Here is a 25171-nt window from a genome sequence, read left to right as displayed (position 1 = left end):
CTGACCATAAGCGATCCATATACGTGCCTATTCCAAAGAAAAGGAGTCCAACGGAATGTGGATCCAATGGAAATTATCGAACAATATCACATGCAGGTAAAATTATGCTGAAGATAATTAAAAGATGCTTGTAGTAGTACACTGACAGAGAACTGCCAAAAATGCCACTGGATTCAGAAGAGGATGTGGAACAAGGGATATTATTGCTAATGTCAGATGGATCTTGGCTGAAAGTAGAGAATACCAGGCGGATGTTTACCTGTGTTTTATTGACTATGCAAAGGCATTTGACTGCGTGGATCATAACAAATTGTGGATAGCATTGTAGAGAGTGGGAGTTCCAGAACACTTAATTGTGTTCATGAGAAACCCGTACAGAGACCAAGAGGCAGTTGTTCGAACAGAGCAAGAGAATACTGCATGGTTTAAAATCAGGACAGGTGTGAGTCAGAGTTGTATCCTTTCACCATACTTATTCAGTCTGTGTGCTGAGCAAATAATCCGAGAAGCTGGACTATATGAAGAAGAACGTGGCATCAGGATTGGAGGAAGACACATTAACAACCTGTCATAAGCAGATGACACAACCTTGCTTGCGGAAAGTGAAGAGGACTTGAAGCACTTACTGATGAAGATGAAAGACCCCAGCCTTCAGTATGGATTACACCTATACATGAAGAAAACAAAAATCCTCACAACTGGACCAGTAGGCAACATCATGATAAATGGAGAAACGACTGAAGTTGTTAAGGATTTCATTTTACTTGGATCCACAATCAGTGCCCATGGAAGCAACAGTCAAGAAATCAAAGGACGTATTGCATTGGGCAAATCTGCTGCAAAAGACCTCTTTGAAGTGTTAAAAAGCAAAGATGTCACTCCGAGGACTAAGATGCTCCTGACCCAAGCTGAGGTATTTTCAGTCGCCACATGTACATGTGAAAGCTGGACAATGGGTATGGAAGATGGAAGAAGAATTGATGCCTTTGAATTCTGGTGTTGGTGAAGAATATTGAATATACCATGGACTGCCACAAGGAGGAACAAATCTGTCTTGGAAGAAGTACAGCCAGACTGCTCCTTAGAAGCGAGTATGGCGACACTTTGTCTCACGTACTTTGGACATGTTATCAGGTGGGACCAGTCCCTGGAGAAGGACATCATGCTTGGTAAAGCAGAGGGTCAGTAAAAGAGGAAGACCCTCAATGAGATGAGTTGACACAGTGGCTGCAATAATGGGCTCAAACATAGCAGTGATTGTGAGCATGGCGCAGACCGGGCAGTGTTTCGTTCTGTTGTACTTAGGGTCGCAATGAGTCAGAACTGGCTTGACGGCACCTAACAACAGCAGATATAGCTCATGATGATCTTATTTTTCCTCCGAATGTTTTGTTTTTTAAAATCAAATTACTCTTCATTTGTATAGTTAAAGCCTGAGAATAGATGTGACTTTTAAGTGACAACTTTGAAAATACCAAAACTTGACTCAAATGAGTGATATCTTTCTATAGCCACCTTGGAAGGCTACTAAATATCTGTCGGTATTTCTCTTATGTTTTCATTACATATTGTTTTTAGAATTTCTTTTTCAGTTACTTGCATTACCTGTGCTATACCATAGTATTGATCTGAAACATTATTGTGTAGATTATGTGTTTCCTTATTCATTAAGCCCAACTCTTGAAAAATAAATACATTTTAAAATGATTTGCTACTATTAAAGAAATTTCTGAAGAGTTGAAGACATTTTACCCCAAATAAAAGCACTCCACATATAAGTGATAACATTGGAGGAATTAGTGTCTGAAGGGAAGAGGATGAATAGACAGATGAATGAATAAAAGTGAATAATTTGCAGGGACTGGAATTTTTGGAGAGAGTTCTAAAATGTTTGTTAAAATATATTTCATGTTGTTTTATTGTTAATACCTCATGTCTGACTTTTGAGCAAAGTCCCAAATTGGCTAACATTCAATTTTCATGTGAATAAAGAAAAGGTTCCTATTTGTTGAGGACTCATTGTGTCAGTCTTGCCAAAAATACACGTCTTGAAAGCTGAATTTCAACCCTAGCTTTTATTATGGCCATTTTCACATTTCCCAGTTTGTTCTTTTATCTGTATTAGAGCTGTTGCTTAGATAAATGTAGTTCACTGCTGATACATAAAATGGGAAAGATTTGTATAGTCAGGTGGATCCTTTTACCTCCTGTCTTTCAAGTCACTCTGTTGTTACTTGGTGCTGCTGAGTTGTTTTCAACTCATAGCAACCCCATGTGACAGAGTAGAACTGCTCTGTAGGGTTTTCTTGGCTGTAATCTTTACGGAAGCAGATCGCCAGGTCTTTCTGCTTCTGAGTGGGTTTGAACTGCCAACCTTTTGGTTAGCAGCTGAGTGCATTACCATTCGTGCCACCAGGGCTCCAAAGAACTAGAAAATTTAAGTGACAGAGATAATTAGGCTGTGTGAGTCCGTAATCAAGAACCAGGATAGAAATGATTTTTCTGAAGATCTTACTGTAATTTTCCTATTGCCTTTACATGAAATTCATCTTCCTGCCTTTGTTTTTTTATTTTCATGTTCTGTTTATGTTCTCATTTGAATTTCTTCTTTCATCTAGTACTTTGAATGTATTTTCTCCTGAACTGAACAGCCTTATGTATGATTCCTCTCTTACAAGTTCAGTTAAGCCGTTGGTTTTAAGCTCCTTCCCACTAGTCTTTAACCAGAGCCTCTAATGTAACAGTAAGCCAGACTGGCCACTTAGAGGCCACATCTTCTTTCCACCTGAAGTGGTCTGGTAGATATGGCAACCATCAGTAAGAGAACATAAACGAAAAACAGAACAAAAAAGCACTAAGAAGCATAAGGGAAAAGGAAGAGCACTGTGCCCTGTAGCAGATTTTTATTAATCTTTGTTGTGATTGCTGTGGTCCCAGGAATATCCCGCCTTTAAGTCACTGTTTTATTTCATGATTGTTCCATGTATTGCAAATACATTGTAAATGTCAAAGGAAAGTTATTAGCACGTACTGTATTTTATTGTTGTTAAACTAGGATGAAGTCATCCCTCGGTTTTATAAAAGGTTATTTTATTGCTCAGGTTGCTAACTCTTCGCTTCCTGTGGTGTGGTAAGTGAACAAATTGCTTGATTAACCATTATCTCCATAAAATTGAGAACCAAAGGAGACATGTGCAAATCCTGATTATGTTTGCATTACAGAATCTGGGAGAGGCGGAATATGTAGTAGCACTTTTTATGTACATGTGTCTGCTTGGTTACCCTGCTGACAAGATCAGTATTCTGACAACATACAACGGGCAAAAACACCTCATTCGTGATATCATCAATAGACGATGTGGGAGCAATCCATTGATTGGAAGACCAAATAAGGTATGAGTACAGTGTTTTCTCTTATTTGTATGCTGGTAAAATGGAAAGGCACGTATTTGTTATGAGTGATTTATATTATAGACGATGTGGGAGCAATCCATTGATTGGAAGACCAAATAAGGTATGAGTACAGTGTTTTCTCTTATTTGTTATGCTGGTAAAATGGAAAGGCATGTATTTGTTATGAGTGATTTATATTGTTCCATTTTGTCTCTATGGCATCTCCCTTTTAAGATACAGGTGGAAATGAAATAATAGGGACTATAAATAATTCTCTGGCAATCCTATCTGATTAGTTTTACTGATTTTCTGTGAACTTCTATATCAGCTAACACACTGGAGTAGTTTTGTTGATTGTAATTAGAAATAAATGTTTCTAAAATTTTTTGTTAGTAAAATGCTGGATAATGAAATCACATAATTTATATACTGTTATAGAACTGTGAGCTGAAGCATTTTTTATTTTGTTTTGTAAAAGTACAATTTGTATTGCTTTTTACTGTATGTGGAGATGTGTTTTGCCTTGGGTAAACAGAAGGTTGTAAAGTGCATCCAGACCTTAGGATTATTTTTTATACTTTTTTATTTTTATACAATATGATGGAGTGATATCAATAAAAAGGTGCTTGATTTTATTAATGAAAGGTTGAATATATTAGATAAAATAACAAGCTTAAATGCAATATTATTATTTTTCTTTTGTGCTTTAAGTAAGAGTTTATAGTTCAAGTCAGTTTTCCATACAGAAATTTATGCATACATTGCTATGTGACCCTAGCTGCTCTCCCTATAATATGACAGCACACTCCTCCTTTCCACCCCGGATTTCCCGTGTCCACTTAACCAGCTCCTGTCCCTTTTTGGCTTCTCCCCTCCAGAGAGGAGCTGCTAAGAAACACCCTCTTCACGAGTATCATTTTATGTCCCATAGTCCAGTCTAATCTTTGTCTGAAGAGTTGGCTTTGGGAATGGTTTCGGTTCTAGGCTAACAGAGAGTCCTGGGGCCATGTCTTCTGGGGTCCCTGCAGTCTCAGTCAGACCATTAAGTATGGTCTTTTTACTAGAATTTGAGTTCTGCACCCCACTTTTCTCCTGCTCTGTCAGGGACTCCCTGTTGTGTTCCCTGTCAAGGAAGTCATTGGTGGTAGCTGGGCACCATCTAGTTCTTCTGGTCTCAGGCTAATGGAGTCTCTGGTTTCTGTGGCCTTTTCTATTTCTTGGGCTAATACTTTCCTTGTGTCTTTGGTGTTCTTCATTCTCCTTTGCTCCAGGTGAGTTGGGACCAATTGATGTATCTTAAATGGCCACTCGCTAACTTTTAAGACCCCAGGTGCCACTCACCAAAGTGGAATGCAGAACATTTTCTTAATAAACTTTGTTATGTCAGTTGACCTAGATGTCCCCTGAAAGCATGGTCCCCAGACCCCCCGCCCCTGCTACTCTGTCCCTCGAAGTGTTTGGTTGTATTCAGGAAACTTCTTGGCTTTGGTTTAGTCCAGTTGTGCTGACTTCCCCTGTAGTGTGTGTTGTCCTTTCCTTCACCTAAGATAATTCTTATCTACTATCTAGTTAGTGAATACCCCTCCCCCTCCCTCTCCACCCTTGTAACCATCAAAGAATGTTTTCTTCTGTGTTTAAGCCATTTCTTGATTTCTTATAATAGTGGTCTCATACAGTATTTGTCCGTTTGCAACTGACTAAATTCGCTCAGCATAATGCCTTCCAGATTCATCCATGTTATGAGATGTTTCACAGATTCATTGTTATTCTTTATCATTTGGTAGTATTCCATCGTGTGAATATACCATAATTTGTTTATCCATTTGTCCATTGATGGGCTTCTAGGTTCTTTCCGTCTTTTTGCTATTGTGAACAGTGCTGCAGTGAACATGGGTGTGCATATATCTATTCGTGTGACAGCTCTTATTTCTCTAGGATATATTCCAAGGAGGGGGATTGCTGGGTCATATGGTACTCCTATTTCTAGCTTTTTAAGGAAGCGCCAAATCGATTTTCAAAGTGGTTGTACCATTTTACATTCCCATCAGCAGTATATAAGTGTTCCAGTCTCTCTACACCCTCTCCAGCATTTATTATTTTGTGTTTTTTGGATTAATACTAGCCTTGTTGGGGTGAGATGGTGTCTCCTTGTAGTTTTGATTTGCATTTCTCTAATGGCTAATGATTGTGAGCATTTCCTCAAGTATCTGTTAGCTGCCTGAATGTTTTCTTTGGTGAAGTGCCTGTTCATATCCTTTGCCCATTTTTTAGCTGGATTATCTGTCTTTCTATTGTTGAAGTTTTGAGGTATCTTGTAGATTCTAGAGATTAGATGCTGATTGGATTTGTCATAGCCAAAAATTTTTTCCCAGTCTGTAGGTTGTGTTTTTACTCTTTTGGTGAAGTCTTTTGATGAGCCTAAGTGTTTGATTTTTAGGAGCTCCCAGTTATCTAGTGTCTCTTCTGGTGTTTGTGCATTGTTACTTTATATTCTGTTTATGCCCTGTATTAGGGCTTCTAGTGTTGTCCCTATTTTTTCTTCCATTTATCATTTTATATTTAGGTCTTTGATCCATTTTGAGTTAGTTTTTGTGCATGGTGTGAGGTATGGGTCTTGTTTCATGTTTTTGCAGATGGATATCCAGTTATGCCAGCACAATTTGTTAAAGAGACTGTCTTTTCCCCAATTAATAGACTTTGGGCCTTTGTCAAATGTCAGCTGCTCATAGGTGGATGAATTTACGTGTGGATTCTCAATTCTGTTCCACTGGTCTGTGTATCTGTTGTTGTACCAGTACCAGGCTTTTTGACTACCATGGAGGTATAATACGTTCTAATATCAGGTAGTGTGGGGCCTCCCACTTTGTTCTTCTTCAGTAATGCTTTACTTATCGAAGGCGTCTTCCCTTTCCATATGGAGTTGGTGATTTGTTTCTCCTTCTCATTAAAAAATCCATTGGAATTTGGATCGAGACTGCATTGTATCTGTAGATAGCTTTGGGTAGAATAAACATTTTCACAATGTGGAGTCTTCCTATCCATGAACAAGGTATGTTTTTTCACTTACGTAGGTTTCTTTTAGTTTCTTGCAGTAGTGTCTTGTAGTTTTCTTTGTATAGGTCTTTCTCGTCTCTGGTTAGATTTATTCCTAAGTATTTTATCTTCTTGGGGGCTATTGTAAATGGTATTGATTTGGTGATTTCCTCTTCGAAGTTTTCTTTGTTGGTATAGAGGAATTTTTGTATGTTTATCTTGTATCCTGATACTTTGCTGAAATCTTCTATTAGTTCCAGTAGTTTTCTTGTGGATTCTTTGGGGTTTTCTGTGTTTAAGATCTTATCATCTGCAAATAGGGATACTTTGACTTCTTCCTTACCAATTTGGATGCCCTTTATTTCTTTTTCTAGCCTAATTGCTCTGGCTAGGACCTCCAGCACAATGTTGAATAAGAGTGGTGATGAAGGGCATCCTTGTCTGGTTCCCGTTCTCAGCGGGAATGCTTTCAGCCTCTTTCCATTTAGAATGATGTTGGCCGTTATCTTTGTGTAAATGCCCTTTATTATGTTGAGGAATTTCCCTTCTATTCCTACTTTGCTGAGAATTTTTATCATGAATGGTTGTTGGACTTTGTGAAATGCCTTTTCTGCATTGATTGAGAAGATCATGTGGTTCTTGTCTTTTATTAATGTGATGGATTACCTTGATTGTTTTTCTGATATTGAACCATCCTTGCGTACGTGGTATAAATCCCACTTGATCATGGTGAGTTATTTTTTGATATGTTGTTGAATTTTATTGGCTAGAATTTTGTTGAGGATTTTTGCGTCTATGTTCATGAGAGATATTGGTCTGTAATTTTCTTTTTTTGTGATGTCTTTACCTGGTTTTGGTATCAGGGTTACGCTGGCTTCATAGAATGAGTTTGAGAATATTCCATCCTTTTCTATGCTCTGAAATACCTTTAGTAGTAGTGGTGTTAACTGTTCTCTGAAAGTTTTGTAGAATTCCCCAGGTAAACCATCAGGACCAGGGCTTTTTTTTTGTTGTTGGGAGTTTCTTACTTACCATTTCAGTCTCCTCTTCTGTTTCGGGTTTATTTAGTTGTTCTACCTCTGTTTGTGTTAGTTATTTAGGTGGTGTGTTTCTAGAAATTTTTCCATTTCCTCTAGGTTTTCAAATTTGTTAGAGTATAGTTCTTCATAGTATTCTGTTAAGATTCTTTTAATTTCATTTTGGTCTGTTGTGATATCGCCCATCTCATTTTTTATTTAGGTTATTTGCTTCCTCTCCTGTGTTCTTTTGTTAGTTTGGCCAATGGTTTATCGAGTTTATCTTTTCAAAGAACTAGCTTTTGGTTTTGTTAACTCTTTCAATTGTTTTTCTATTCTCTATTTCATTTAATTCTCCTCTAATTTTTATTATTTGCTTTCTTCTGGTGCCCAAGAGCTTCTTTTGCTGCTCTATTTCAATTTGTTCGAGTTTTAGGGTTAATGTTTTGATTTTGGCCCATGCTTCTTTTTAGATGTGTGCATTTATTGCTATAAATTGACCTCTGAGCACTGCTTTTGCTGTATCCCAAAGGTTTTGGTAGGATATGTTTTCATTCTCGTTTGATTCTGTGAATTTTTTATTCCATCCTTAATTTCTTCTATATCGCAGTAGTTTTTGAGCAAGGTGGTGTTCAGTTTCCATGTGTTTGATTTTTTTTTCCTTGCTTTTTCTGTTACTGATTTCCACTTTTATGGCTTTATGTTCAGAAAAGTTTTGTAATATTTTGTTGCTTTGGATTCTGTTAAAGCTTGCTTTTTGCCATAATATGTGGTCTCTTCTGGAGAATATTCCATGTGCATTGGAAAAGAAAAGTATACTTGGCCTCTGTTGGGTGGAGTGTTCGGTATATGTTATGAGATCAAGTTGGTTGATCATGGCATTTAGATCTTCCGTGTCTTTATTGAACTTTCTGGATGTTCTGTCCTTCACCAAAAGTGGTGTGTTGAAGTCTCCTACTATTATTGTGGAGCTGTCTCTCTCTCCTTTCAATGCTGTTAGAGTTTGTTTTACGTATTTTGGAGCCCTGTCATTGGGTGCATAAATATTTATTATAGTTATGTGCACCTGGTGTATTGACCCTTTAATCATTATATAGTGTCCTTCCTTATCCTTTGTGGTGGATTTTACTTTAAAGTCTATTTTGTCAGAGATTAATATTGCCACTCCTGGTCTTTTTTGAGTGTTGCTTGCTTGATATATTTTTTTCCGTCCTTTGAGTTTTAGTTTGTTTGTGTCTTTGAGTCTAAGTTGTGTCTCTTGTAGGCAGCATATAGATGGATCATGTTTTTTGGTCCATTCTGCCACTGTCTGTCTCTTTATTGCTGTATTTAGTCCATTTACATTCAGCGTAATTATTGATAGGTATGCATTTAGTGTTGTCATTTTAATGTCTTTGTTGTGTGTGGGGGGTGTTAATAGTTTTTTGTTCCACTTAATTTTCTGTGCTGAGTCGTTTTTCTTTATGTATTTTCTTTTCATCTTTTTCATTGTTGTTGATTTTCTATTTGCTGAGTCTTTATGTTTTTTATTTTGATGTGTAGGATTGTTAGTTTCCTTGGTGGTTACCTTGTAGGATTGTTAGTTTCCTTTGTGGTTACCTTAACATTTACCCCTATTTTTCTAAGTTTAAACCAATCTTTTATTTCGTATGTCACCTTGACTTCCTCTCCATATGAAAGATCTATAACTACATTTTTTAGTCCTCTTTTTTGTTTTAATGTTGTCATCTTTTATATATTGATGTCTCTGTTTCCCTATTTTCAGCATTTTAGCTTTGATTTATTTTTGTGACTTCTCTATCTGCTTTGATATCTGGATGGATTTGTTGTAGCCAAATACCGAGCACAGAGCTAGAACACTGCTCTGTCCTGTGTTCCAGTCTTGGATTGTTATCTGATGTTATTGGTTTTCTAATGGGAGTACTCCTTTAGTATTTATTGTAATTTTGGTTTGGTTTTTGCAAATTCCCTAAACTTCTGTTTATCTGGAAATGCCCTGATTTTCCCATCATATTTGACAGACAGTTTTGCTGGATATATAATTCTTGGCTGGCAGTTTTTTCCTTCAAGGCTTTATGTATGTCATCCATTGCCTTCTTGCCTGCATGGTTTCTGCTGAGTAGTCCAAGCTTAGTCTTATTGACTCTCCTTTGTAGATGACCTTTCGTTTATCCTTAGCGGCTCTTAAGATTCTCTCTTTATCTTTTTTTTTGATTATAATATGTCTTGATGACTTTCTTTTGGGATCTTCCTTGTGTGGGGTTCGATGAGTTATCTGGGATAGATATCTTGTCATCTTTCACAATATCAGGGAAGTTTTCTGCCAACAAATCTTCAACAATTCTCTCTGAATTTTCTGTTATCCCCCCCTGTTCTGGTACTCCAATCACTCATAGGTTATTCCTGTTGATAGAGTCCCACATAATTCTTAGAGTTTCTTCATTTTTTTAAATTCTGTTATCTCATCTTTCCTTAAATAAGTTGGTGTCAAGTGCTTTATCGTCAGGTCTCATTAATTCTGTGTTCCATTGCCTCAATTCTGCTCCTATGACTTTCTATTGAGTTGTCTAATTCTGAAATTTTATTGTTAATCTTCTGGATTTCTAATTGCTGTCTCTTTATGGATTCTTGCAGCCTGTTAAATTTGTCAGTGTGCTCTTGTATAATCTTCTTAAGTTCCTCTATTGCTTTGTGTTACTTGGCTTGTTCTGTATTTTGCATGATATCCTTCCTGATGTCTTAAAGAGTTCTGTATATTAATCGTTTGTATTCTACCTCCAGTAATTCCAAGAAGTTCTCTTCCTCCGGAAGATTTCTTGAATATTTGTTTTGGTAGCTTGCTGAAGCCATCATCATCTGCCATTTTGTGATTTAATATTGACTTTTGTCACCGAGCCATCGATAAGTTGTTATATTTATTTAATTTATGTTTGCTTACTGTGTCGTAGCTTCTTGTTTTGTTTTGTTTTGATATGCCCAAATAGTCTGCTCGTGTGAACTAGTTTGATTATTGGCACCTTTGAAGCTCTAACGTCCTGTCACCAGGTGGTTAGATCTGTTACTAGGTATGTGAGCCCAGGAGTCTGTTTAGTTTTCTTGTATGGATTCAGCTCAGGTGTCCAGATGGTCGGTCACCAAGTGTGTGGTGCAGGCTGTCACCTACAGTCCTAGGCGGGCAGGGGTGATTGGAGTAGGCACAAGTATCTGACAGCATTAAGGGGTCACGCACTGAGCAAGGCAGGGGGCTGACGGCTGCCCCTGAGTGTCTGGGAGGAAAGCATGTCCCTGTTACCTAGAGCGCGTAGGTGAGTGGGTTTTGCAGCTGGACTGTGGGCACTCAGTGCTGTTGGCTGTAAGGACTGGGAGGCACCACTTATTCTTGGAGCCCTGTCGTGGGTGGCTAGGTGCCATGGGTGGAGCCACCAGTCCTCAGGCCCCCAATGTTGGTAGGTGAGGACCCTGCTTAATGGGCACAGCAGTATCAAATGTCACGAACCTGCCACTCCACCATATAGCTGATATAGTTGAAGTTAGGCTTCAGGTATCTACCCTGTTGTACTGTGCTAATGAGGGCCTACACTGCTGAAATGGGCCCACACAGGTCTATGCAGGGGTGAAAGGCATTCAAAGTCCATGGATCCCTTGTGGCTGTGCCTAGGCAAAGTAGCTGTGCCTACCCTGAGTTCCCAGCTTAGGGGAGCTGGCAGATAATTGTTTCTTATTTGCTCTCCAGCACTGGGAAAATGGCTCAGAGCGCATGGCAGGTCCTACTTCTGTCCCAGGGGAAGCAGCAGTGGCTGAAGCCGGCCCAAGACCAGGTGCAGAGCAGGGAGGGAGCAGGCAAATGGGGGAGAGGTTCTTCTCAAACGGAGTGTTTTTTGATCCACATGGTAGGTCAGACACATGTACTTATCTTTTGCTGATTGGGTGCCGCTTTTCACTGGCTCTGGAGACCTGAGCCAGCTCTCTGCCACCCGGTCTCTTTAACGTGGAAAACGCATCCCGAATGCCACCGCCCGCCTCACCGCGCATGCCAGCCGATCTGGCCCGCAGGGTGCCGGCTTCCCGTCGTGTCATATCTGGCAACTCCTCGCTGCTTCTGAACTGTCTCTCCCTCCCCCTGCCACTCAGTCTGATTCCTCAACTTTGCCTTTGATGTTCAGGGCTCCTAGATTGTCATGTATAATCAATTCACTTGTTTTTTTGGGGTCCTTGTTGTAAGAAGACAGGAAGAGTCTGACTATTCCTCCATCTTGGCCTCACTTCCGTTGCAGTATTATTAATGATAAAATTAGGACTTGTGTACATGGCTGTATAAGTCAGCTCTTTCACCTTTTCTTGGAAATTGTCCAAAAGCAGCAAAGGAAAATGGGAGGAGAAGGGCAACAAGCTTCATGTTTAGTGAGATGCCCCAGATCAGGTGAGTAAGATCAGGCAGAAAACACGGGGGGAAGAGAAGCGAGAGGTCTAGTCTTGAAGGCGAGAGGCATACTCTGAAATAAAGATGCCACCTTCTTGTTATTCAACAGTGACTGTGGGATGTGTAGTGAGCAGAAGCTCTCCTGGTCCCAGATTGGTTCAAAAAAGCCTGCAGATGAGCTATATTGGCCAAAATAGACTTTCTCTACACCAGCAGAGGAAAGGAGCTCCTTTGGTTGGGAAAACTATTCAGTCTTTAGAAAACAGCCCTGCTCACCCCCACCTAACCTCTTGTAAATAGCTGATATAAAAAGCTAACTTATTCAGTGATGAATAATAAATGAGAACTAGCACAAGACTATTTATATAGGAAAAAAACGAAAGCATCAAAACACACTAGTAAACAATATGCATGTTGGCCTGGAACAGATGAAAATTGTGAATATGCATTTTGCTATGAATTTTTGAATACCTAATGAAGTAACCATTGCTCAGAGGGAAGGCTACAAAGCAGAAATGCATGAACTTAGGAAGAGATGAAAGATGAACTGGAAGAAAATGAAACAAAACCATAGCAATGAAGACAAAGTTGGAAGGAGTACAAGGAGGAATAGACACTGCAGAACTCACCATAATGTATATAAAGAAACCCGTTGCCGTGGAGAGTTAGATCTGCATTATACTGGAAGACTCTGTTAAAATATGAAAGCAAAGAGTTTACTAAAAGAATAAAACGATCACAAGTGAAAATGCTAAGTATTCTTATGCTCAAGGGGAGGAAGAAAAAGTTTTGATACAGAAAAGCTATGTTAAAACAAAGATTTGGAAAATTACCAGTATGATTAAAGGGGCTTAAGGAGGATATCTTCTTAGAAGAATGGGTATTACAGCGAAGGTCACATGTTTAACACCTGTGCTAGCTGAATAATCTTCTCTTTACATTGGCTATTTCCAACCAAGCTTATCTTCTTAGAACTTTTGGACAAGCAGAATAGGGTGGGCAAAGCCACATTTTTTGTAGAATTGCTTGTTTCTGGGCAGAGGTACAGTGCGAATTTTACAGAAGTGACAGGCTGCATTATAAGATGGAAGCTTCATTTAGAAATTTAAAATGGGGTAAGTTTGGTTCACAATTTAGCTAGAGCCCTTAATTCTGCCATATGCCTTAAATTTTAATACTCTTTATCAGATGTCACCAGGGACCCAGATTTATTTCGTCCTTCTGCTCTGCCGTTCTCCGTATCCAGCCCATTTCTCAGGCAAGCTTTCTTCACGGTCAGGATGGCAACAGAATCTTCAAGTGTAACATCTACACGTAACAACAAAGGACTTATATCCAGAACATATGAAATCCAATAAAAGTCATTGTTAACTAAGACAACCTAGTATAAAATTAGCAAATGATTTGAACAGCTACTTCACAAAAGAAGACTTGTGAATGGCCAATAAGCACCTGAAAACACGTGTATCATCATTAGTTGTCAGGAAAATCCAAATTAAAACCACACGAGATACCTCTACACACTCAGTTAAAAAGAAAAAACTCTTGCTGTCGAGTCGGTTCTGACTCATGGATACCCCGTGTGTTACAGAGTACAACTGAGCTCCACAGGGTTTTCTTGGCTGCGATCTTTACAGAAGCAGTCGCCAGGCCTTCTGTCCACTGTGCTGCTGGGTGGATTCGAACCACCAACCTTTCAGTTAGTAGTCGAGTACAACTGTTTGTACTACTCAGGGACCTACACACTCAATAGAATGACTAAAATTAAGAAGATTGACAGTACACTAAATGTTGGCAAGAACGTGGAAGAAATGGAACTGTGGAACTGGAACATTGGCTGGTGAATGTATAAAGTGGTGTAGAACTTTGGAGAACAGTTTGACAATTTCTTATAAAGTTAGACATACACTTAGCCATTTAACTTAGCAACTTCATTCCTAGAAATGAAAACATATGTCCACAAAAATATTTGTATGTGAATATTCATTACAGCTTTAGTCAAAAATAGTGCTAAACTAGCAACAACTCAAACGTCCATGAATAGGTGAATGGGTAAACAAATTGTGGTATATTCATTCAAGAAATACCGCTCAGCAATAAAAAGGCATAACGCACACAACACATGGTGAATCTCAGAAATGTTCTGCTGAGTGAAAGAAGCCTGCCACAAAAGAGTTTGTATCTTATGATCCCATTTTGTGGAATTCTAGAACCGGCAAAAAATAACCTATAGTGACAGAAAGGAAGGAAGTGATTGCATGGGACTGGGGATAGGAGGGATGGAGGATTGGACTGCATTATGGGAATTCTTTCAGGATGTTTGGAAATCTTGATTGTGCTGGTGGTTAGATAGGGTCACTATGAGTAGGAATCGACTCAAGGGCAACGGGTGTTTTATATACTGTCAAAATTCACCAAATTATACAAACAATTAAAATGGGTGCATTTTATTGTATATAACTTATACCTAAATGAAGTTTATTTAAAAAGAAAAGTTTTAGAAACTTCCTAAAGGTAGGGCCCATGACTTAATGGTTTATTGAACTAATGAAAAAGAGAGAAATACATGAGTGCTAATATCAGAGATTTGGAAACCTTCCTGAACTTTCCTATTATACATATCTTTTCAAACTCAATAAAAGTACTATGAAAAATAATTCTTTTTTGACAGAAGAATGCTTGCTATAGGTGAGTCTTAGAGATACGTTAGTTAATAAATGAACATACTAAAATATATTGCTGGACATCAAACCGAGATGACAGTTAACAAGCTAGACGTGGTCCCTGCTTTCATGGAGTGTGACAGTCTAGTGGGGGGAAATTATTAATTCCATAAATAATTATTTAATCGGAATTATGGTCAGCAGATGTAGAGAAAAGAGCTGTAGGTGTGAATAACACAGGGACATAGTCTAGTGTGGTCACTCTGTTTTATTTCAGTAGTATTCATTAACTTTATTTGCTCTCTCAATTCCAAGTATTTGGTGATATTTTTTGGTTTGGTTATCTTAAGGACAGGATATTTGTTAGCATATTATTTAAATGGTCTCTGGAGTTTTTTAATTGTGTTTTTGAAAATAAACCACATTTCCCTTTTCTTCTTCCTAGGTGACAACTGTTGACAGATTCCAAGGTCAACAGAATGATTATATTCTTCTTTCTCTAGTTCGAACCAGGGCAGTGGGCCACTTGAGGTATGTAAGAAAAAATGTTCATCATACTATTGAGCTTTACTCCCTACTTCAGTTTTGAGTTTCTGTGGCCAAGTAGATTTAATTTTTTTTTATTTAAATGATAATTGTTATGACAACTTCTGGTGTTTTCTGTTAGAATGTAAGAAGATCAGATTCCTTGTATGGTTAACCATTGTCATTGCTACTGAATCTTTTGTCTCTGAAGTGATTTAGTAGTTTTCACTCTTCAGTAACATGCAGAGATAGCATTCTATCATAAAATTTTAATATATCCATCCTATGTCTGCTGGAAATTCAGTGTCAAAAATTAAAGGAGGTAAAGTGGTAAAAAGTCTCTTGCTGGAGTAAATTTTTCATTGCATAGAGTTTCTGAGTTTTTCTCCCCACACAACCTTTCAGCTTCAGGGTTAAAGGATAAAGGAGCCATTTGTTCTCCCAGGATTAAGAATTGTCAAAACAAACGATAATCTATTTTTATCATTTGTCGTGATGTATTTATGTGCTAGAGATTTATGGGAATAGTATCATCTTATTACAGAGCAGCCGTTTAGTTTTATATAAACTCGTCTCATATGACTTGGCTAGCAAAATTATAAGGAGAGTTTATTATTTTATTTAGTGGCTATAAAAAGAAATTTCTCCAAGCTTTTATAGCATTGTTCTTAAGTCAAGATCCATTTGGAGTTTAACCCAGTGATCAGGTTCCATTAGACTGATAACTTTTATGTAAGAGTAAGCAAAGATGTACTGTTTCAACAAATTGTTTCAGGACTTAGCATTATAAAATACGGTTTTTTTGGCTTATTTATTTGAGTCTCGAGCATGTATCTGGAGACTGACTTTTCTAAAAAGCTGTTTTTCCACATTAAGATTGGTAACTGCTGCCTAAATGGGCCGCCATTATGGTTTACGTAATTAACATCCCTTGAAAACATCAGTTTGAATCTGCACTGCAGCACTGAGGTGTGGCAGGAAAAGTTTCTCAGAGGGATGGAGACGCCACTGTAATAGCGCTGCATCTGCTTTGCCTGGGTATCTAGCACCCAGTGGGCTGTGTTTGGGCACAGCGGTGCCAAGTTGTGATCTCTAATGACCACCTGGCGGAAGAGGCCTCCACCCGCCGAGTTTCTCTCTTAGAGGCTAAGGTGGTCTCTCCTTCTTGCAGGCGAGCCGTAAGTTTATGCAAAGTGTGGAAGATGAGAGCAGCCTATCCCCCATACATGCTCAAGAAAGGGACAGATTACCCAATAAGCAAGGTATGCGCGGGCGTAATTGTGCTTACTTACTCATCTGTAGTGCACAGTTTCACCTGTTCTTTACCACCTGTGTTTTCCCAGATGTGGTGAAGGCCAAGTGAAATGGTGCGTTATAGTAAGTGAACACAAGTAAGCCCGTGCGTACCTCCCCGACTGTAAGCTGGTGCATCCTGTGCTTACTGGTTAATCTGCCCCTGCAAGAGGACGTGTTATTACCGCCCCCTGGATCTGAAGGGGAGAGCTGGATGTGAAAATACAGCGATTATCATGAAACAGACAGTCTAGGTCACCTCTCTCCACTCCCTCCCTTTTTTCCCCTGACAGCAGTAAGTTTTAACCATGATTTTCTTTATAGTATTTGTGTAAGAATCCATGCTGCGTATTTCTGGCACTGTACAGCCATTTATCAGCGTCAGAACCACCCACCTGTAGTGTGACCCCTTTGGGTTCTGAGGAAATGCAAAGAAAATAAAAAACAATTTGGCTTACGATAACCTAGAAGATAGTATTTCCTTTATGGATCCAGTGTCTCGCTAATGTGGAGAAAACAAACTGCACAGGGATTTGTTTTCTCCAAACTCTTTCTGCCTGAATGAACATGTCACAATTGTGTGTGTCAGAGAGCGTATCTGTCCCCTCTCCCCACGTACATACTGATGCTACGTACTGATGTCACACAGTACCTCCCAGCAAGGGAGACTAAGATTGCTGTCAGGGCCATAAAACACCATAGAAAATAAGACTGAATTAGAGAGATTCCTAAATACCTTGCATTATACAGAGACAGAAGTCCTCAGGTAAACATGCCAATTCCTGGTCGCCAACAGAAGACTCACTCATGCTCCACTTGTGTGTACTAATGCTTTACTCACGTAGACCAGAGACAACGAGATCAGCCCTCACCTGTGAGACCCACGCAAGGCAGATATTCTGCGTGCACCCCTCTTCTGCCATAGTCAGGAGAGACCCTGTTCCCTCCCCACTACCGGGAACAGATACAGAAATGGGGTTGGCGAGGTGCCATATAGTGCTTGCATGTGTTCAAGAGACAGAGGAAGTTACTGTGTGTCCAGAAGAGGCAGAAACCCTCTCCAAGAAGAGGGAACTGGAGAGAGGATGACCCAGTTTCCAGTCTCCTTGTCAGAGAACGTTCTTGGCCTGTGGCCTCTGTTACGCAGCCCAGGTGGGAGATGTAGAGGCAGACCACTCCCCCAGCACGGGTCCTCTGTCTGGTTAGCGTGTGGTCTTTGTAACCTTAGGTCTCTGCGACACTCTTAACATTTCCTTCAGGGATTAAAAGTGATTTATCAGACTTTATGATTCTTCATGAAAGTCTTCTCGTTTGTAGAGTACTCACAAATTTCAGTAGCCATCTAAAATCATCTCAAGGGGAAAAAAAAACTGCTCTCTGTATTTGAAACCAAAATTATCTTTTCTCACTAAACCACATTCTGCGTAATGGGTGAAATTAAACTTCAAATATAGACCCTCTTTTATAAATTTGTTTCAAGTCCTTTTTTAAAGCTTGTAGCTTTTTTAAAAGATAGATTAAAGAGAACTGACCTCACTCATCAGATAGCCAGCTACATACGTAGTCAGATCTTTCAGTTCAGCCATTTTTATTACTGTTTATGTGAACATTGAAGGCCTGCTGTGGGCAAAGCTTTGAGCCTAGGTACTAAGGTAAATGCGTGAATAAGGCAAGGTATTATTGTATATGTTTATGTGTGTGTTCTGTATAATTATTATCATAAACATAAACAGTGTGGTAAGTGTTATCTAGTATGTAAAATTTGACCTTGATGGAGCCTGAGACTTTGGTAAGTGAAGCCTGGGAATTTGGAGGGAGGGCTCGTTCAGTTGATTCAATGGTGATGGTGAAGTACATTGATTATTGAAAGCAGAGCTGTACCATCCTATTGATTTAGTTACTCTGACCTTTAATTGGTATATTGGTTATTTTGTGATTCCCGCCCCCCAACAAACATAGAGGTTAGTAATAAAGCATTAGCTTTTTGCTTGATTTATCAGACTCATAGCATCGATTAACAGTGTTCCCTCTGTGCTTATTAAGTTTTTAAGAAGCTTTAGTTTTTTACTGCCATAGCTTACCAGAAGTCTTTAGTGGTGTGTGTTAAAAGAAGACAAGGACAATTGTGTGAGTAGATGTGTTCCTGGCCCTGAGTGTGTTGGTGAGCACCTTGTCTGTCTTCTGAAGGGACGTCCGTCGGCTGGTGGTGGCCATGTCCAGAGCCAGGCTCGGACTGTACGTCTTTGCCCGAGTCTCCCTCTTCCAGAACTGCTTTGAACTGACGCCAGCCTTCAGCCAGCTCACAGCGCGCCCGCTTCATCTGCACATCATTCCCACAGAGCCTTTCCCAGCTACTCGCAAGGTAACTTCGCCACAGAAATAGCCTGGTCGCTGGTTTGAAGTACTTCTTACACTAAGGAACTCAATTAGATGTTTTAATCTAAAAATAATAATTTCAGCTAACATTTCTTGAGTGCTCAGCATGTATCAGGCGATTTGCATTTTATGTACGGTATCCCGTTTGATCTTGGAAACAGGTTTTTTTTATTAACGTCTCTTTACGTGTCAGGGAACCGAGGCTTAGAGAGTTGAGTAGCTCGGCCACACGTGCCGTAGGCGGAGGATCCGATTTCTGAAAATCCAAGCAGTTTGACTCCAGAGTCCTGGTGAATAAGCGTTGTACTAGGCCGCCCCTCTGTAGCTGTGTGGGGAGCCCCGACCTAACTACTTGGTGAACCTCGAGAAGCTCCCAGTCGGGGAGTGGGGGAGGGGAAGGACAGAGACGTGCCCCTCCCTCCTCACCTGCTACCCGGTTTCTGACCCCTTGTTTCTGCTTTCCCACGCCTGCCCCCCGTAGGTACGCAGTCTGTTTTGTTTCTGGTTTATCCTTCTGGTAGGCCTTTTGCCACAGAGGAGCACAGATACTGCGTCTTCTCTGACATCTCTTCGTTCTGGCACGACGTGTAGCGTGCTTGTCGACTTTGCGTTTCTCCGTTAATACCGTGTCCTGAAATGTTCATAGTACAGTTCTTCCCCCGGCCACCTTCAGAAAAGTAAATTGTGTGTGTGTGTTTTATAATAATGCTAAGTACTTATTTTTAACTGCCCCCCTCCCCTTTTTAATGCTGCTCTGGGGGAATAGGGAGAACAGGGTGGAAGGACAGTGATGGGAGGGATCCTGGAAAACCTGGAGCATCAGCTCTGGAGTCTGCACATACCTGAAAGCTCTCAAGTTCTCAGTCTCTTGTGGACTGAGGGTTAAACAGGCTGGTTCCTGGGAGGGTTTATAGCAGAGCCCGGGCATCTTCCTGCTTCCCCAGTACTCGTGGGTTCAAGCCTCTGGGGGCTGAGGGCCGACCTTCCCACCCTCTGCCCTAGAGATTGGGGCAGGTGGAAGGCTGAACCACTAGCACTGAGTCTCCAGAGGCAGCTCCCAGCAAATCCTCCAGAAAAGAAAACAACCTCGTATGTTTTCAGGGCAGTATTTCAGAGTTGAAGACCTAATAATAGCATGGTGTTCTCTGCACACGGAAGTTGTAGGGACTGCAGAAAGTGACCGTTATCAAAAGGAACACCTGCATGCACACAGTACAAACTTCTGCTTAATTCTGAAAGCTACTATTTAATATACTGTTTCTAACTTCATGTGCTTTAAATGATGTGTCATTTTAAGGTATAGTCCTTTTTCTTGGAATAAGTTTTCTGAGTTAGTCCTAAAGTAATAAAGAGGGGGACATTATAAACATTTTAATGTCAATAAATAATCTTTATTCTAGAGTAGTTTAGGAAGAAGTACAAATCTTGTTTTTTTTTCGTTTACTGTCTTGCCTATGGAGCCCTGGTGGCGCATTGGTCAGGCGCTACGGCTGCCAACCAAAAGGTCGGCAGTTGGAATCCACCAGCCACTCCTTGGAAACCCTGTGGGGCGGTTCTGCTCTGTCCGGTAGGGGCGCTGTGAGTCGGATGGACTCACGGACAGCAGGCTTTTTTATTTTGCCTGTATTGACAGCAGTGCGTATCGTCAGAACTCTGCCATCGAGTGATCTCGTTCTACCCCAGACCTACGGCGTCTGAATCTCTAGGGGCTAGAGCGTCTGCGGTTTAACAAACTCCTCAGGTCTTCTGATGGACACCGCAAAGTTGACACTTTAGACTACTATTTGCCAACAATTTTTTACCAGATGCCTTATTAGTAAAAAAAGAAAAAAGAAAAACCTCTTAAATATTCACCCCAGACTAACAGTCCATATATTAAATAATAGTAAATCTTCTTCTTTTTTAGAAAGCATAAACAGGAAGAATAGTTCAGGATAGTTCTGAATTGTCTTGTGTGTTCCCTTTGGGGCATAAACAGTGCTGGAGACCACTACTTTAGACTGTGTTCATTTCTCTCTCTGTTCAAGTGATTACTTACCTCTCATTAATTCTCCTACACAGCTGCATAGACTGCAGCCGTATTATGTTTGCCAGCATGAAATTGTGCTGAAAACTGAAGACTCTCTGCTCTCCTAGGTCCAGCTTTTCTGAACTGGAACTGTATCCCTCCTCCTCACAAAGTCCCTGTCGGACCCCCATCTCGCTTACGTCTTCTGTCCTCTTACTATCACGTCCTCCGAACCCTAACAGCGTTCGCACCTAAGATAGAGCCCTGGGCTTGGGGTGGGATGTTAGCTGTTGGGGTGTCTCACTCTGTGCTTGCTTTCCACCTTCGTCTAGAACGGAGAGAGACCGTCCCACGAGGTACAGATGATAAAGAATATGCCCCAGATGGCGAACTTTGTATACAACATGTACATGCATTTGATACAAACCACACATCATTATCATCAGGTGAGTTCTCTAAGTTAATTATTTTATTTTTTTTGGTGTAGGAAGAATCTTCTCTTTTGCAGAATAAATCTTTAAAGTATTTGAGTCCTTGTGGAAAACCAAGTAAACTAAAATCGACCGTTACTATTCATGCAACATTCATATTTCTTACACATCTTTATGTAGGTATGTTTGACATGCAGTAAGTTACACATATTTAAAGTACACAGTTGGGTGAGTTCTGGCCTGAGTGTTTATCTGTGAACCATCAACACAGTCAAGATAAAGAACATGTTTATTGTCCCCGAGAGCTTCCTTGTGCCCCCCGGTAATTCCCCTCCCATCCTTCACCACCCCCTCAACTGTCCCTCGGCAGCCAACAGCCTGCTTTCTGCTACTGTAGCTGAGTCTCCATTTGCTAGAAACTTATGTAAACGGTATCAGACAGTATGTACTTTCTCCTCTTCTCCCCGCTACTTTTATTCAGCATAATTATTTTGAGATTCATTCATTTATTATATGTACGGGTAGTTCTTTCCCAGGTGGTGTAGTGGTTAAGAACTGTGGCCGCTAACCAAAAGGTCAGCAGTTTGAATCCACCAACCGCTTCTTGGAAACCCCAGGGGGCAGTTCTGCTCTGTCCTATAGGGTCGCTATGAGCCGGACTCGACTCGATGGCAACGGGTTTGGTTTGGTTTTTGGTTTAGTGTGCGGTTGTATGGATGTGCCACAATTTGTTTGCCTGTTCGTCTCTTGAGGGACATTTGCATTGTTTCCAGTTGTTGGCTATTTCAGTAAAGCTGCTGGGAGCATTCTTATACAAGTCTTTGTATGGACTTACGCTTTCATTTCTCTTGGGTACATACCTAGCAGTAAAATGACTGGATAATATGGTAGGTACGTTTTTATTAACTTTTTAAGAAACTGCCACACTGTTTTTCAAAGTGATTGTAACATTTCTATTCCCACCAGCAGCGTATGAGCATTATAGTTGTTCCGCATCCTTGCCTGCACTTGGGGTAGTTGGACTTGTTATTTCAGCCATTCTAGTAGGCGTGTCATGGTCTCATCGTGATGTTGGTTTGCACTTCTGCAATGATTAGTGATGTTGAGCATCTTTTCGTGTGCTTATTTGACATCTGGTACATCTTCTTTGGGGATGTGTCCAGATTTCTTGCCCATTTTTTATATTGGTTTATTTGGTTTATTATTACTGAGTTTAGAGAGTTTTTTAAATTTATTCTGGTTACAAATCCTTAATTAAATATGTGTTTTACTAATATATTCTCCAAGTCTGTAACTTATCTTTTTATTTTCTTAACAGAATATTTCCAAGAGTTTTAAATTTTGATGAAGTTCAACTTACCAATTTGTTCTTTTATGATTCATGCTTCTTATGTCCTAAAAAATCTTAGCTTACCCCAAAGTTGTAAAGATTTTCTCTGATGTTCTCTTCTAGGAATTTTCTACTTTGCTGTTTGACATTTAGAGCTATGAGACATTTTGAGTTACTTTTCTTATATGGTGCATGGTATAGAGTTTTATTCATTTTTATATGGATATCCAGTTGTTTCAGCACCATTTGCTGAAAAGACTGTTCTTTGTCTGTTGAACAGCTTTGTTGTCTTAGTTGAAAAATCAGTATGCTGTGTATGTATGAGTCTGTTTCTAGGATCTGTTCTGTTCCATTGACCTGTGTGTCGTTTGGCCAACACCACATCACCTTGATTATAGTGCCTTTATAGTAAATCTTGAAATTAAGTAATAAGTTCTTCAGCTTTATTCCTTTTCAAAATCGTTTTGGCTTTTCTAGTTTCTTTGCTTTTTTATATATACGTTTTAGAATCAGCTTGTCAATTTCTGCACCCTCCCCCCCAAAAAAGCTTAGATTTATGTAGCTTGATTTTAAATTTATAAATCAATTTGGAGAGATTAACATCAGTATTCAGTCTTGCATTCCATGAATATGGTATGTCTCCATTTTTGTAGATCTCCTTGGAATTTTCTCATCGGCGTTCTGTAGTTTTCAGCATACAAAACTTACACGTACTTTGTTAGCTTTATTGCTGAGTGGTTTGTATTTTTGGTACTATTGTAAATGGCACTTAAAAAGTTGTTTTTTCGGTCTCCAACAAGATCAGCAGATTCCCTAAGGAGAAAAGCCAAGCCTTAGCCCCAGGTTGCTGTGGGGTGCAGGGGAGCCCAGCACATAGAGCTGCTCCAGTTTTCTGATCTGAGTGAGGACAGAAGTCTATCTCCTGCTGCTCCCTCTCTGCCCCTCCACAGAGCTCCTGGACTGGAGGTGGTCCTTGCTTGAGCTCATGGGGCAGTTAGTCCCAATCAGCCTGTGTTTTTCGCAGAAATGTTGCAGCAAATTTCTTTGCTAAAATATCTGACAGCCTCTTTTCATGTAGTTTTCCTCTCTAAAGATTTAATATGTACTTTGATCGTTAATCTGTGACATTCAGATAGGCATGTTCTGTGGACTCAGCGAAACCCAGGCCACTGTTGTCAGAGTTGTTGTGTGTTTTAGGGAAGAGCTCTGGAGTGAACAGTGTCTGTGAGGAACGTAATGTTAATGTGAGAGCTTAGCTTTATCAATCACAGTGTTTTTTCGTTTCCATTCACATTGATGTTGTCTTCCTTTGCATCAGACCTTCTTGCAGCTACCTCCTGCTATGGTAGAAGAAGGTGAGGGAGTTCAGAGTCAGGAAACGGAATTGGAAACAGAAGAAGAGACCACGCCTGTTCACGGTGACATCCTACCTGGTTCAGCAGATGCCAGCTCCAGTCAAGAGATGTCAGCCTCTGAAACTGAGACCACCCCAGATTTAGCTGAGACCATTCCAGGTCCAGCTGAGGCCACCTCCAATCATACAGCCAGTTCAGACCCAGAAGCCACACACCCCCAAGCTGAGACCACTGCTGCTGTGGCAGCGTCTGTAACTGCACCGACAAAGGCTCACGCCCCTCAAGAAGCCACCCCCACTCCAGCAGAGACCACTGCTGCTGTGGCAGCGTCTGTAACTGCACCCACAAAGGCTCACGCCCCTCAAGATGCTACGCCTGCCCCAGCAGAGACCACTGCTGCTGTGGCAGCGTCTGTAACTGCACCCACAAAGGCTGACGCCCCTCAAGATGCCACGCCTGCCCCAGCAGAGACCAAGGAGCCAAACAGCAACCCTTCTTAGGGAGGACATTTTATTTACAGAGGTCTAAGTCAAGTTACTTTTGCATTTTACATTTGCTTCTGCCATTTCCCATGGCACTAATTAAAATCTCCATTCCTTATTTTTATTAACTGACTTCGGTGTTTGTCTTGTTGGATATATTTTTTAAAAACGTATATGTCCACCCACACACACTTACCCGTCTCATTTGTTCAGTCAGAAGGGCAAGTAGCCATTTCCTTGATATTTGATCATTAACAGACTGTATCTGTAATCATACCTGCATTAAAAGGATTTTCTATAGAATACACAGACATACTTCACATTTTGAGGGAACTTCTCTAAGGAAAAAGACAGAATATATTGAAATTTAACCATGAAAGCGTTCAAGTAGTTATCTGAACGGGGAGGAGATTGTTTGTTCTGTCATAGTATCAGATACTGCAGTCCTTTGTCCTTTTTTCTCACCTTTCTGTGCTCTCAGTAGCCGTAGGATATGGATTTCTCCAATCCATCAAAGAGATTTCATGCATTTCCTTCCCTAGAATCTCAGAATAGTTCCTGAGATCACCTGTGTTAGAATCGTCCAGGCTGTTTAACTGCAAATATTTGGAGCCACCGCAGAGCTAAGGTACCAGAATTTCAGGGACAAGGCCCAGGAATCTGCGTTTTTAGCAAGTCCTCCACACCACTGATGTTTGGGTCACTGGCAGAGCACATCAGGCAAGACCGATGAGGCTGAGCCAGGACTGGTCGTTCACCTAGGTAGGAAGAATCTGGCAACTAGATCCTGGTAGGAAGCAGGATCCAGAGGCCCGGCAGTAAGCGTCAGCAAACAACCCCTGTGTG

At 40.3% G+C, this 25171-nt stretch overlaps 1 protein-coding gene across 1 annotated transcript in view; it reads left to right on the top strand.

The window, feature by feature from the left end:
• Positions 1 to 24457, top strand: part of AQR (aquarius intron-binding spliceosomal factor) — a 113775-nt gene extending 89318 nt beyond the window's left edge. Inside the window, 5 exon segments of the mRNA XM_023735095.1 lie at positions 3223 to 3393; positions 14971 to 15056; positions 18531 to 18705; positions 21060 to 21173; positions 23807 to 24457. Of these exon segments, the coding sequence (XP_023590863.1) occupies positions 3223 to 3393; positions 14971 to 15056; positions 18531 to 18705; positions 21060 to 21173; positions 23807 to 24343 (1083 nt within the window). The 3' untranslated portion in view covers positions 24344 to 24457.
• Positions 24458 to 25171: the final 714 nt, after the last annotated feature.

The sequence above is a fragment of the Trichechus manatus genome, unplaced genomic scaffold, assembly GCF_000243295.1.
Source record: "Trichechus manatus latirostris isolate Lorelei unplaced genomic scaffold, TriManLat1.0 scaffold00076, whole genome shotgun sequence".
Classification (NCBI taxonomy): Eukaryota; Metazoa; Chordata; class Mammalia; order Sirenia; family Trichechidae; genus Trichechus; species Trichechus manatus.
The sequence above is the reverse complement of the archived record's forward strand: the minus strand, read 5'-3'. Positions and strand labels throughout refer to the sequence as shown.